Genomic DNA, 15,876 nt, shown 5'->3' with positions numbered 1-15,876 from the left:
TGAGGGTTTATTATAAAGCAACCTGTCATGAAATATAGTTTTAAGTTTCAGTTAAACTCTTCAAAATGTGTGTCTTCGTACTTTGATCTAAGTCTCTGTGGCTTTCTGGAGGAAAATGTAACCCACCAGTGACAGTAATAAAAATGTTTCATTTCTTGATGTTGATTATGACACACAGGAATCTAATCAAACACAGCTAACATGGGAATTTAACATTAGTTAGACTTAGACAGACTTTGTTGTCATTCAGACATACAAGCATATACAGAGCAAAATGTCATTGCATTTGCTCCCTACAGTATGAAGTAACAGAATAAAAATATAGACAGTAAAAATGTACGATATGTACACAGTGGAATATAGATCATGCAAAAGGCAAAAAATAGTGCAAAATACAGTGTAAAATGTAATAAAGAATGGATTAAAAGTGTCAGTTGTGCAGTAATACTAGTACAGTCTATGAATTTAAGAGTGTGATGACCTGGGGGAAAAAAATAGTTTAATTAGTCAGGTTAGTGATAGGATTTTTCATGTTCGTTGATTGGAAGCTCCAAAGACGAGTTCAGGATGCACTTGGTCTCAGTCTAAGAATTTATTCTGATCACATGTGAAATATAAAAGCTAGCGCTGGTCTCTCTGGACAGGAGCTCCCGCAGGAACTCGAGTCAAAGAGCCCCAAATACCGGGTGTGGTTGACAATTATCTTCTTGGGTGACTCCACCCCGAACAATGGGTTGGACTTCGTAACATCATCTGACTTCGTCTTCTGATTGGGCCTCACCTGTTGATGTGAGTTGCCACCCGTCAGTCCACGTCTTGTTGCTGGGATGTGTTACGCAAAGTGTCATGACTGTTGTTACCTCTGCCAAGGAGGTTATGTTTTTGTCGGTGTTGGTTTGTCTGTCTGTTTGATTGTCTGTCTGTCTGTCTGTCTGTCTGTCTGTCTGTCTGTCTGTCTGTCTGTCTGTCTGTCTGTCTGTCTGTGTGCAAGGTAACTCAAAAAGTTATGGATGGATATGGATGAAAATTTCAGGAAATGTTGTTACTGTCACAAGGAACAAAGGATTAAATTTTGGTGGTGATTGGGGGTGGGGGGGCCACTGATCTGCCTTGGTGGAGGTCTGCGCTCTCCGAGTGCTTCGAGTTTTAGACATGTATCTATTGAAATGCAAGGTCCTAGCTTCTGTAGCCACAACATCTTCTTCAGTGAGCAGAGCTGACCCCGAACTTATCAGTACTGGTGTCCATGAGTTTACTGGGAGACAAGCTTCATCAGCAGAGAAATATGTGATATTTTAGAGCAGTTCAGAGCAATACCATAATTATTCTATTCTTCATTAGTAATCACCAACAAAGAAAGAATGAAAGTTAAAACTGAGAAATCGGAAGCAAAGTAGAAAACAGTAACAGTTAATAGCACTGAATCATTTAAAATGTATTTTTCATGGCGGTGATATCACAATCATCTGATCAAATGTATTTCTGAAGACTGAATAAATTCAAGTGTTTTAGCTCAGATTACACATTAACCCATGCAGCAATAACATGCGTCCTACGTATGGTAGAGGCAAAGGTGTATCTTTGATGAGCTCCTCAATACCTCTATAAAAGCTCAAGCAGACCAAAGCAAACAAGGGGTTTTACCTTCACAAAGTGACCATGGTTACATTAGTGGGACTCAGCCTTTTGCTGCTGCTTTCAGCTCAGCTTTTAGCAGAAACAACACAGAGGTGAGTTTCATCCTCAAAAGGACTTGAGTTTAAGGAGAATTTAGTGTCTGTGGTGACTCAGAGAAAGCAAACTCAGAAAGGACCTGAAATTTGGAGGAGTCTGATAGCATTGTTTTTAGTGAAGACTAGTATTAACCAGTTTGAAACATATAATATCTATTTAGTGCTTGTGGGTTGAAGAAGCACAAGAATTTCTGGCACTGTTTGAGGGTGCCTTATGAATTGCAAATCCTATCAAACTGTAATTTTAGTAAATACATTTAGACCAAATATTGTAATCTAAACATTGTACGCATCACATTTTTTATGTATCATTGAATTATTTCTTTGTACAGATCAAATGTTAAGTCACAGCAGCAACATGTGTAATAACAAAATAACAAATATTTACTAAAATCTTCAATACAGTTAAAATTACATATAAAATATAATATTCTAAGATGTAGTGAGACTTACATTGCCAGACATTTGCATGTTCTCTGTAAGTGCCTAATATGTCTTTTGTTTTTTTGTGATGCAACAGAGTGGAGTATGACTACTTCAAGTACCATCCCATGGGGGAGGTAAGAACAAATAATCACACACATACACTATTAAATATTATATTATCTAATCAAATTATTTTCAACCAACAAACTCCACTGAGGTTATAATCAGTCAAAGATATTTTTAATCATCAGTTAATCTATAATTGTTATTCCAAGTAGTGTTTATACATTACTTAAATGATTTTTTGAAAGTGGTGTGCACTTAATAAGAATAAAGAGTCAAGAATGAAAGAATATGAAGTATTTAGGTTGAGAAATACTGAAATATCCAGTATCTCAGCAAAAACTCAAAAAGCAGAAACAGTCCCAAAACTGATAATAGATCAATGTAACTTCATCATTTTCTTCATTCATCTCCAATTAATCATGTAATGAACCCTCATCTTTATCTGGTCTCCCTTCATATAAAACTGGAATGATCGAATATTATGTATAAAATAACATGTGTCCGTATGATGGACCAAACCAGTTTACTTACTATAATACTTTAATATTTTAACTGCTGCTGATACTGTAAAACCAAAATGCTCAATCATGCAGATCACCAACTGGATGGATCAGATTGTGAAGGAAAACCCCAACGTCGTCACCAAAGTGGACTATGGAAAGACCTATGAGAACAGGACCATTAGCCTGCTCAAGGTAATCCAGCATGCTGTTAAGTAATAAAATGACACCCTCAGAATCACATGTTAGTCTGAACGTGGAGGGTCCTGCAGTCTCCTGATGTTGTTTGTGTGACTTCCAGATTGGCTCTAAATCTGCATCAGCTAAGAAAGCTATCTGGATGGACTGTGGGATACATGCCAGGGAGTGGATCTCCCCAGCCTTCTGTCAGTACTTTATCAATCAGGTAAAAGACAGGAAATGGAACTTTATAATTACTCATTAAGTGGAGGATCCGAGTTAATATCAACCCATATGTCAGCCAGACTCAGGCTGATGATTAAATACTTGCTTCCTACCTCAAAACCAGTTGCTGCAGACATACAAAACAGACCCCAAAATGGAACAGATGATGAAGAACATGGACTTCTACGTCACCCCTGTCCTCAACGTGGACGGCTACATTTACTCCTGGACGGACAACTCGGTCAGTGCTCAAAACTGATGGATAACATTTAATTCCACTTACCTCAAGGTTTCTGAGCAGCGCCCTATTTCCATGAAGTAACAGGATATGGAGGAATGAGAGTCCTTGAGCAATACATTCTTTAAATAAGCTAAAATTCAATCAGGGAATAAATTGGTTTCTGGGGCTCAACATGCCTCAAGCACAACTAAAATATATAAACAGCTAAAGATGAATACAAATCGTAATGTAAAAATCAATCAAATACAACATTTAAGACCTAAAGAGACAAAAAAAAATGCTTTTTGCTAGTAATTTGCTGAAGTGTGGTGATCAGGACCAACTAATCCTATTCATGAACCTTTTTTACCTGTTTAGACCCGACTATGGAGGAAGAACAGAACACCAGGACCTGAAGGCTGTGAATGTTTAGGCACCGACCTTAATCGCAACTTTGACATCAACTGGGGCAGTAAGTCTTCTACTGATTTTCATTAAGGTTCTTATTTACAAAGACTGTTTTTTGTCGACATGCAGACATAAATCTACCTGACTTTGCACCAAGAGACTGTTTTCCGTTAGTTTTGTTGTTTGATGAAGATGCCCCAGAGGATCTCATTGTGAACAATTCATCTTTTCTAAGCTCAAAACTAACATTACTTTCAGCTAAAACTTCTGACATTTAGGAAACCCTGTAAAAGAGGCACTGTTATTAACATTTGACTCTTATTGCTCAGCTTTGGGGATATCATTTAACTGCTGCTCCATCGTCTACCCGGGGAAGTCTGCCGTGTCAGAGGCAGAAGCGCAGGCCATTACTGACTTCGTAGGAAACCGAACTGATGAGATCCTGTGTTTCCTCACCATCCACTCCTACGGTCAGATGCTCCTCATCCCATACGGACACCCGAATGTCATCGCCCCAAATGAGAACGAGCTGGTACATAAACATAAAAAAACCACTGTAGATATTTTACACATTTATGAGAACACACAAAGTATTCAAATCCTGTCAAGGCAGATGAAGCTCTGTAAAGTCATTTTCATTCCTTGTCTTGTAAGCCCTACTGTACAGACTCAAGGAGAGATCATGCATTTGATATTGAGCACATTTAATTCTGTAAAACTGTTGCATAAATATTTAATAATATAAGAACACTGTAACACTTTAAAATATATGTTAATCTCCTAAGACCCAGCTATGGGTTTTCTGTCCACATTTGTGGACAAGAGTTTCACAACTTTATACAAAAAAAAAAACAAAAGAAAATAAAACTGTCCACCACAAAGGACACTCCATAAAAATTTTAAAAACTGCAACTGAAAAAACTGTTGCATCATGATGTTTCCAATATAGGCACTTATTTAATTAAAAATGAAAAAAGCTTGTACTTTGCTGACATTTCCTGGGTCTTAGGAGGTTAATGTTTTAATTGTCAGTGTAACACTGACTTGTGTTTGGTTCATTAGATGGAGGTGGGTTTGGCTGCTGCAGAGGCCATGAAGAAGGTCCATGGGAAGCAATATACAGTAGGAACATCACCAGATATATTATGTAAGTACTCAAGGAATTTAACTTGATCCATTTTTTTTTTTTTTTTTTTACAATTAATCTGTATCGTCTTGCATTGCTTCAACATAATTTAAGATTCAAGTACACAATGTGAAGAATGGAAAAGATGGATATCACATTGAAACAAGAGTAAGACAGTTTAAGTTCTGGTCTTTTTTCACAGATTCCTTTTCTGGCTCATCCAAAGACTGGGCTCGGCTACAGGGGATCCCATTTGCTTTCACCTTCGAGCTGAGAGATGATGGGACATATGGCTTCGAACTTCCAGAGGATCAGATCCAGCCGGCCTCTGAGGAGGCCTACAGTGGAGCCCTGCACATCATCACCCACGTCCACGATAAGGAGTTTATCAAGCCGACAAGCACAGCGGCCACTGTGGCTGCAATGCTGTGGACCACCATGATGGCTGTGTTTGTCACCAGCACAGTGATAGTGTAAAAAATGTCAAACACTTAACTACCTTCACCCTTAGATGCATGAGTGACTGGATCCTACACACTTTTATAAGTAGGTCAAAAATGACCTGTATTGAAATCAGTGTGTTTTTATGGCACTTTTGTCATTTTGTCATGTTAAAAATATTAATTTGTATTTTATAGAAAAGAAAGAATATTTAAAATAAAAGAATATTTGAAGTATGTTTTATCTTTCATTTTTTAACTTTTTTTTTTTTTTTAAACAATGTCAACATTCGTGAGTGAGTGAGTGACTGAGTGAGTGAGTGAGTGAGTCAGAGAGAATAGAATAGCCTTTATTGTCATTATGTAATGAAATTAGGAGTGCTACTCCAGTCAGTGCAGCAATATAAATAAAACATTAACACTTCAGATACAAAGTAGAGCAAATATAAAATTACAACAACTAAATAAGACAAGAAAAAGGAATAAATTTTTTACATAAGAAAGATAAGAATCCTGCTCAGTGGAATAAAAAGAAAAAAAGACAAAATATGAATAGACACAAAGTTTATGGTATTAACAGTATGTGACAGTATGCATATCTATGAACTCCAGTCTGTATAAAAGTTGTGCATTTATATTTTAATAAATATTGCACTGTTATTGCGTAACAGAGGATTATTGCACGATTTATTGCACATTATTCACATTTGCGAGGTTATTGCACAGTTTGGAAGGGATTGTATGAGGATAAGTTGGGGGAAGGGATTGTACAGGAAGAAAAACGCCAGTTATATCCTATTGCAGTATAAGAGAGTGAGTACCTGAATGTGTGTATGAGTGAGTGAAACTATCCTGTTAATGAAACTCACACAAAGTTTCCCGAAACATAATGTCAAAAGAGAAAAAAAAAAGACATTTTGGAGCTCTCATGTTGAAATGTTAAAGATTGTGATTCAACACTGCCCCCTAGTGTAAAGTTACATTTACTGTACATTTATCAGTGGAAGTAGCCGCATGAGTCTTGTTAAAACACGTCACATTTACATTTATATTCTGAACATTGTCTATGATTTTTTTCACCCTGTAGTTTGTAAAATAAAGCTGATGGTGTGCAAATATGCGATTAAATTTGGTTTGGCTTGTGCTGAACTTTAGAGTACTTTCCACTTTCATATCGTAGCTAAGTAGATTTAACAAAGCTAAGTCCTAAAAAAAAGTACAAATATACTATGTTGGTTGAGGAAATTTTAATTTTAGAGCTACTTGAACCCAAACGGCCAAGCTCGGCAGAAAAAACATACTGTAAATTTACTGACTTGAAATACCGCTACAAAAAAATTGTAGAAGAAGAAGAAGAAGAAGTCATTCGTCATTACACTGCACTGATTGGTTGTTTAATTATTGTTCGAGCATGCGCAGTTTAATTTAATTTAAAAGTAGATTCTTACTGTGTAGTTATGTAGTCTAACATTAGAATTTTTCATTTTAGAACTTTTATTGATGTTCAGTCTATTGTCTGATGATACAGGTAAGTAATAATGGCCTTTTTCTTGTTAAAACAGTATGAGAAGTTAATGATTCTGGTACACAACTAGCAAACTATTAGCAAATGTTTTAGCATGGGGTTGTATTATCAACAGGTGTCGCTAATAAAGGCCTGGTCTGTTAATTAATAACTTAAAACGACACTGTGATGTAACGTCAATGTTGAGTATAATGACATTACACTGCAGTTCCTGTTAAAATTCTGTTTTAGGGATAGATGTGAGGAATGTGGCGTGGGCTGTAATAGTTTGCTGTTAGAAGGGGATAAAAGTGTATTTAAAATATACATTGTAATGAAATTGTTTAAAGTAATAAAATGAAATCGTCCCTGCCAGTGTTTTTTTTTTTTTTTTTTACTATACATGTGATGTATTTGGATGTATTTTACCACTTCTTTATGTGTATGTTGCATTTTACTGATGTGAATGATATCTACATCTATTTTATGAACATCATAATATGATAAATGTATTATTATTATTATTATTATTATTATTATTATTATTATTATTGAATAGTATTCTATAATAATAATGATAATAATTTTATAGAACACTTTTCAAATAAAGAACAAAAGCATTTACAATGGAAAATGATGAAATACAAGATAATACAACACAGAAGGTAAAAGAATAAAAATAGTACATAGGACACAATAACATAAGTGTGCAGCTCAGCTGAAACCAGGATATTCCCTCCAGTAATAGTGGACACTGACTCAGAAAGTCTGGCCATTCCACAGTCTTTTGTTGTGGTGTTGCCCTCCTGTGGTAACTACAACCAGTGAACAACAGATTTTCAGCTTGGTGGCAAGTCACTTTTCAGAGAATCCTAGAGGGTTTTTAAGACTTGGTTTTGCTTAAGAAAGGGGAGTTTTGTTTTTTAACTTAATTCATCAGGGTATCACAAAATTTCAGAACCAGCAAATTTCTATGTATACAACATGTACTGTAGTGATGTAGTAGTATGATGCAGCACTAAATGGAAATGCAGTTAGTAAAGAACCTCCGATTTGAAGTACAATACTTGAGCGAAGTTTCAAAAGTTTCACTTATATCTGAGCTTCCACCTGTTGTACACCATTTTAATCTGATAGCTGAACTATTGACAACCAATGTAATTAATCTTTTCAGTTCTCCAACATTTCACCTGTGTAAAGAGCACATTTTGTACCAGTGGACCAAATACGAATAGATTATGGAACAGAACTATAATTGAGTACATTTTTCATATGACTTAAAACTCAACAACCCGCAAAGTCTGGTTTCCTACTGATGCAGAGACTACCCACTATGTTCAAAATAAAGAGCCCAGAATGTCACAAGTTCACTGTGGTTATTCCAAAGACTGCAGGTGGATTTCCCCTTGGAGCAGTACATACCAGCCAAAATCAGTGGTCCAACATGAGCAAATTTACATTTTTGTCCATTTGCATGAGGGTTAAATAGCTGTTATTCTTCATTAGATTCAATGTATGTGCATAAGTACACTCTAAAACCAATAGTAACAATTCATCATCATGTCAGCCTCTTTAAAACACTTATTCTTAAGGCTGATTTCATTTCCTGACAGAGCAGTCCCAAAAACTTTGAACCCAAACTATTTTGCTCTTTATTTATTTTTTTATTTACAGTGAAATGTTTAAGCACCTCCAATTCACTCAGATGATACCTCCATGGGCCAGCTTTAATGGGAGGAAAACAATTCCTTTCTCTAAATCTGCTTATGAAGTTGTCAGTAACTTTAAAAAAAAATGAAAGTTCTTCATCTCTGTTCTCAACTTCTTGCCTGTTTCTTCCTCCTAGTGTCTGACAGAGTGAACATGAGAGGTAAACTGGACAGAGGAGCAGTTCATCTACCCCGTTTGGACCTCCCCAATGACCCAGTCACCATCCCCTGTGGGCACAGCTACTGCATGGCCTGCATCAAAGACTACTGGAGCAAGGATGACCTTATGCTACTCCTAACCCTAAACAGGTTACTTAACCAAACTAACTTGCTGTGGCATCTTTCAGACTAGTCAGTGTATCAACAAATGACACCCTCCTGCCTAAAATGATATCCCAAGGATGCCCCATGCGTCGAAATGTGACACCCTGTGCAAATATTAGTATGTGACTGAATGGGAGATAGAATGTACTGACCCAAGGCTTTTTGGAGTCAGCATCTAGTGGCCAGCAGCATTATTATACCTTAATATACTTCTGCATTTCGCTAACATCTAAAATTCTTCTAAAATTCTGCATTTCGCTAACATCTAAAATGAGAAGGAAAAAAAAGCCCTTTTGGTAGAAACAATGGTAGTGTTCTACTATAAAAGTCTGATTCTAGAGCGACGAAAAGCACAGCATTCTGTAATTAGATCCATATAAATCTTACACAGCAGTTTCAAGACATATGAAAAGGCCCATTTATTAACTCATAACATACCCAGGAATCCTTTATCCTTTTGACACATAACATTGCAATGTAAATTAATTCTCTGAATTTTATTACCTAGAGTCATTTCAATTTGCAGCTTTAGATAAGAAGCCTTCGTGAACTACTTTGGCACAGTAACAGTGAGATGAATGGAGTGAGAAAGAGGGAGTTGTGTTTGTGTGTGAGTGAGAAATAGAGAAACACACACACACACAGCTCATCAGCTGCCTTAATAGCAGCTCTTATTCATTCCTCCACAGTCAGCCCATCTCTCACAGTCTGCTTCTTCTTCTTCTTCTTCTTCTTCTTCTTCCTCCTGCTGCTGCTAGATTTTCAACCACCAAAAACTCCACTCTGGTTCATCCATGTTCCTCAACACCACCCCTGCTCCGGCTGTGATGGAGAGAAAGGTGGCGATGGTGGCAAGTTGAGTCTGGTGCGACTTCTCCAGGTTCAGACAATTAAAAAAAGAAGAAAAAAAGAAATAATTCAGGTGCAAAGATTGTCATCATCCAGTCGTAAGAGAGGAATGGCTCTGCAGGCTGTCAACGTGATCGAAGTAGAGGGGTCGGGGTGTGGAACCCTCAGCGTGGAAGTTGCTGATTATAATATCAGCTCCAACAGCAGCTCGGTGATCCCCAGACCGGCCACCAAAGCAAAAGGTAAGAGCCTCTTCTCTTCTCTTCTCTTCTCTTCTCTTCTCTTCTCTTCTCTTCTCTTGAATCATCCAAGCTGAGGTGTAAAAGTACGTTTTTTCAGATTCAGATGGCATCTAAGTGCTCCCATCAGGGAAAAAAAACAACCTTATTCTTTCTGTTGAACTCATTGCAATTATGTGTCTGTGAAACCTATGTTTCATCTTTCCAAATGTCCTGGGAGCATTTTTTATTTTTCCAAATCCACAATTCCAAGTTTACGTATTTCAACATAATCAATGCACCAACTACTGGGTTAAACAGATGGACCGACTCTTAATCAAACTTTGCCAGTTTTGCTCTATTTTCTTGTGATAACAAACGGCCACGTTGCCTTAAAAATACTACCAGGAGACCTAATAAAATTTTTATCACACATGGAGAATGTGATGTTTACCTCCACACAGCCAAAAAATGTCCAATTACTGCCTCTAAATAGATGTCTTGTATCACTGTGATTATTTGAAGATATGACTGACTTGCGTTTGTATTTCTCTGCATCCATTCTGCCAGAATTAGCAGCAGTGCGGCTGCGCTCAAATGCCCAAATGCTGATTCCACACTGGAGAGATTAAGCCTCACACCAGAAAAGATAAGACGCCTGAGTTTTTGTCTCACATCAGGAAACAAGTGGAAAATATGGACTGATTAGATAATGAATTCCAAATGCGAGATTTTTGACTTTTTTCTCCCTAGTGTTCGCTGCAGTGTCAAGAAACTTTAAAATCTTCCCCCACTAAATAGTTCACAGCCAATCCTCCTCAGTGCTGCATTACTTTTATTGTCCTTATTCGGGTAGGAGTGAACAGCAGCAGCAGTATAGGCTTCAATGCATCTTCAAGGTCCAACTACCTGGAGAGCAATCAAATCAACAGGGGCTGCTCAGTGTTTGACCAAGGACCAGGGGAAATTACTGGCAGATAGATTACTGCCTCCTTCTCACTCCCTCTGTAACACACATTTGACTCACAGTCTTCTTTAATTTACCTTGATTCTTGGTGGAGCTGCTTCTCTTCTGCAGATGGAGCTGCCTCCCTTCAGGTCAGAGGGTGGCAGTGAAGAATAATGGTCAGACTCCGCTGCATTGTTGCATTTAAATGTAATACTCCTATGCTGGGACAGGAAATTAAAGCCCCACCTGACCTTCTGCTTGTCCAACAACCAAAGTATTGAAATGGAGAGTTTGTCCTTCACTTGCAGACTGTGGGTGCAGAGAGCGTGACTTTAATTTCTATTATCACATAGTAAAAGGTTTATTCCTATTGGGAAGAACCTTTATGTGGAAACAAACCTGTATTTTTGTGGACTTAAGGTGTCTTTCTCAATGTTGAAGTGAAGATTAAACATCTCAGCAATGAAAACACAATTTAATTTTGTTTTGATAAGCAGCTGTTTTCAGTTACTTTGCAACTCATTACATTTAATTCACACTAAAATAGCAGAAAATAAAGGAGAAAAAAAAAAAGTCCAGCAACATTCATGCACGTCTAGTTTTACACATATAGTTTTTTCCACTTTTCCGCTCCATCTTTAGTTGAGGATATATTAAGAGTGATTTGACATCTCTGTAGATCAAGAGTGTTTTTTTGACAAGATAATAGTACATTTAATATCCCCATGTCATTTGATCTGTTAAATATAGAGGCAGATGACACACAACGATGTGAATGGAATGAGAAAAGAAATGAGAATGTTGGTTTTTATAAATTTTCAGTGGAATGTTATACACAGATATAATGTGCAACAGTGACCCAAAAACAATGCAACAGTTAAACAATGCTAACTGACAAATTTTACAAGTAAAACCCCTCACTGCCGGTTCAGACTCAGCTTTACAAAGTCCTGATAGGCTGTTTTATGTTTCCAAAAAGGTCTTATGAATATGTGCCCATGTGCTTTTTATGTTCCAACATGGACTGTCATGGCTATAGTTTTAATGTTACAATAGTGTACTCTGAGCATTTTTGTTATGGATGAACTTACTTTGTACATCACCTGTAGTTTGTTTTATAAAATCAGGTGCATTTTTTAACAGTCTAATACAACTGCTGCACTGATGAGTAAAATATCTTTTGCACAGCTGATATACCTGAATTTTAATGGGATTTAAAAGCCAAAGAATCTGTCATTTAAGTAACACAGTTGTTGATATTCTCTGTCATAGAGTTTCATATGACTCAATGGAAAATTACTGAAGATATCACTAATACTTACGCCCGGAAAATAATCTTATGTAACCACTCTTTCATGTGGGGCCATCTGTGCATTATAATAATAAATGTTTCACTCAAGAATTAATAATTGCTTAGATAATTTAATCAACAATGAGTTAACAGAGTCTAAACACTTGACTATAAAGTAATGATCAGAATGTAGTGGATTCAGCAGTTACAGTAACATGTCACTTAGAAGGGTCATAAAGGTATATGGCAGCTTACGATAATGTGCAAACATGAAGGTGACGCCGTATTTGTATCTCACTATTTAAATGATTTTATGTACTGTGTTAACTAGTGCACACAGACACAGCTAATGCTTTATGGGTTTAGGACACTGTAACTGCATGTTACATTTAGTCTGTCAAATGTCATCTGAACACTAACAAGTCCTAAATAAATGTTGAGCGACACAAAGCTTAAAATGGTAAATCCTGCCTTTATCAAACTTGAGGCATGAAGTTGCCATTTGTCAGAGTAGAATACATGACAATAACATGAGTAGTAAATTTATTTTTTTTATTAGAATAGAAGAAGAGAATTGTCTGGATGAGCTCATAAATGGTTACCTCACCGAAACCTTGAAGTGAAGGGGAAAAGTCTTTGTCATAAAACACGTAAAAACTCACTTCTTAAAATATGCAACAAATTGGAAACTTCCTATACTTACTTGTGTGCATTAGCATCTGAATTGTTTGCTCCTTTTGTTGACAGACTGGTGGTGAGTCACTGGAGCTAAACTTACTTGAGATTAGAATATTCATTGTTAGAGACTGAGAACTACTTTCTTAATGTATTTTTCTATGCATTTAGCGTTTTCTAAGTGATTTTTCACTGGTTTTTAGAATATAAACGGCTGCATTTTTCATTTTTCTTTATTTAATTTACTGAGTTCATAAAATGTCAGAGTAAATTCAAAAGTTATTATATCAAAACAGAAAGACATCATCAGTCATTAACTGAACATAAAAACAAGTGTCTACAACCACTGTCAATTGTCAAACAAGGTGGATTTTATTGGTGACTCAATTTTTCAGAAAATGATGGTCTTTCCATGTTCACTATGGAGCCTCTAAACATCCAAATGGGTCACATCTGATGATGTTGTAAAACTGAGAAACTGCATTTTACCTCTTGTTATTTGCATGTATTGATGGGATTAGAGTTTCTAAAGTTGTTAAATACTGTAGATGGTGACTAGTTAGGCTCTGAGGGATAAAAGTGAAAAGCTAAATAGAACACTGTTAGTAAAAACATTAAAATTATAGCAGTTCATGAAATTCATGGTGAATGTGGGTCCTGAAGAGACATAGTTTGAACAACTGAACTTTTAATTCTTACTTTTTAGTGACAGGTTATTAAAAATAGGTTGACGTTGCTGCTCTTAATAACATTTATGATCCTATGTTGTGTGGACCTTTGTTCTTTATCCGAGTTATCTTATTTTTGTCTCCACACATATCTCTGACTCTTTGAATCTTATCTAATCTGGTTTCTAATGAACGTCATCTTCATTACTATTCAGTTCAGACTGCAAGCAGCAGCTCATGGTATTGGCTGGTGCATTAGTCATGGAATTGTTCAGTAAAAGAACATTTATACAGGGCGGTTGAACGTGTTATTGATGACTAGTTTTGGGGTTTATTGATGGCTGCTGCAACTGAGCAACGCTGATCCTGTTAAGGGAAGAAAATATCAGGCAGATGATTAGAGTTGGCAAGCTATACCTGTGTCTGACGAATATAAATAATGGTGATTTTTACTGTCGGAGTGTGCTCTTTGGATAATCTGACTCTATGGAATTATGCTGCTACACATTGGGATAAATACGATCAGGAGAAGATCAGGCCCGACTTTAATGTGTTCAGGGTAGAAAATAAAGAGACTGCCATTTTCAATTACAAGCTGCTGTGTCTGGTAAATAACTCAGGTCCATCCCTTGTAGTAAGTGGTGGTAATGTACCTTGAAATTGGTTGGCATACACTGTAAAATACATGGAGAAGAGGATAAATTATACGTTCCTGTTGTCCAGACCTTCCATACTCCTCCAAAAAGGAGAAATTTCAGTGTCTTTCCTTGCGTTGTAGTATAATAATATATTTTAAGTAAAACCATTATTTTTTTCCCAAACTTAATTAACATTTTAGTGACAAAACTGCTATTAAAAGCTGCAACAATACCAAAATAATCGGTTAGACTGTGAATATTATAGCTTGCCATGGGACAAAACCACCTGTGTAACCAACCTACATTATATCAATAATGAGGTTCATGGCTAGTGAGGCGCTGACTCTTTAAAGTTCATTCATATAAATTATTTATAAGTTTATAAGTTAATTGTACAGATCAGCAGACAAATATCAATTTAATTTTATCATTGTTTGTTTTTTCTTTTCATGATGACAGGTTAGGCTCTGCCTCCCCTGCCTGGATTATACTTAACCCATTCATCCAAAACAAAGTGCTCAATCTTAAAATAATAGGTTCAATTGTGAATATTATAGCTTGCCGTGGGACAAAACCACGTATGTGGCAAACTTACATTATATTGAACACATTCATCCAAAACAAAGTGCTGTATCTTCTTGTACTCACTCATTTTACTTTTGTCTCCCAGAACCTGTTTCTTTCTAGTGCACCCACTGTACCACAGTAGTCACAGTAGTTTATACATGTGTAAATTACCTTTTAAGGGTTAGCCTACCTTGGCAAATTAATCATAAACATCCATTCTTCTACATCATCAAATGAAAACAAAACAACCACCCAAAAAAAGTCAGTGCCTCAAAGACAGTATGTTTGATATGTCCAGAGAGTATCATCATGGTTGAGGATTGTAACATCTAGGCATTTTTCATTCAGGTATGCAATTATATCACTGATTATCAAAAAAAGGAAGAGAAGAAAAAGCTCTGAAATGTATCCAAGTAGATTATTTTAACAAGTTGTTGACCATCCAATAATTGGCAATGGAAGTAAATCAACAAAAGCTGGTAAAGGAGAGCAAGACAGTCCATATTTATAGCATGATAAAGTGGTGCTTATCTCAGAAGTAGATGCTGTGCTGAAGTGGATTTTTTTTGTGACAGTATCACACAAAGTTCATTTCTGAAACAAAGACTCAGGAATTCAGGGCTGGATGAGGGTTTATTATAAATTACAATTAATTATAAAGCAACCTGTCATGAAACACAGTTTCCAGTTTCAGTTCAACTCATCAAAATGTGCCTCTTTTTGTACTTTGATCTAAGTCTCTGTGGCTTTCTGGAGGAGAATATCACCCACCAGTGACAGTAATAGAAATGTTTCATTTCTTGATGTTGATTATGACACATACTACCAGTCAGGGAGTCAAATCAAACACAGCTAATATGGGAATTTTACTGGAATCAGTCAGGTTAGTAGTCACCAACAAAGAAAGAATGAAAGTTAAAACTGAGAAATAGGAAGTAATGTCAAAATAACAGTAAGTTACAGTTAATAGCACCGATTCATTTAAAATGTTTTTTTAATGGCTTTGATATCACAATCATCTTATCAAATGTATTTCTGAAGCCTGAATAAATTAAAGTGTCTTGGCTCAGATTGCACATTAACCCACGCAGCAATAACATGTGTCCTACCTGTAGCTGAGGCAAAGGTGTATCTTTATCTGATGAGATCCTCTATAAAAG

General features: G+C 36.4%; 1 protein-coding gene across 1 annotated transcript; it reads left to right on the top strand.

Moving 5' to 3' along the window:
• Positions 1 to 1,659: 1,659 nt before the first annotated feature.
• LOC115436362 (carboxypeptidase O-like) lies at positions 1,660 to 5,507 on the top strand. Its single transcript, XM_030159223.1, has 9 exons — positions 1,660 to 1,730; positions 2,254 to 2,293; positions 2,819 to 2,920; positions 3,027 to 3,131; positions 3,255 to 3,371; positions 3,729 to 3,822; positions 4,088 to 4,290; positions 4,821 to 4,905; positions 5,087 to 5,507. The coding sequence occupies exons 1-9, from the start codon at positions 1,660 to 1,662 to the stop codon at positions 5,359 to 5,361; spliced, it is 1,092 nt and encodes a 363-aa protein (XP_030015083.1). The 3' UTR covers positions 5,362 to 5,507.
• The last annotated feature ends 10,369 nt before the right edge of the window (positions 5,508 to 15,876 follow it).

This window comes from Sphaeramia orbicularis, chromosome 2, assembly GCF_902148855.1.
Source record: "Sphaeramia orbicularis chromosome 2, fSphaOr1.1, whole genome shotgun sequence".
Lineage (NCBI taxonomy): Eukaryota > Metazoa > Chordata > Actinopteri > Kurtiformes > Apogonidae > Sphaeramia > Sphaeramia orbicularis.
This window is presented reverse-complemented; position numbering and strand designations above follow the sequence as displayed.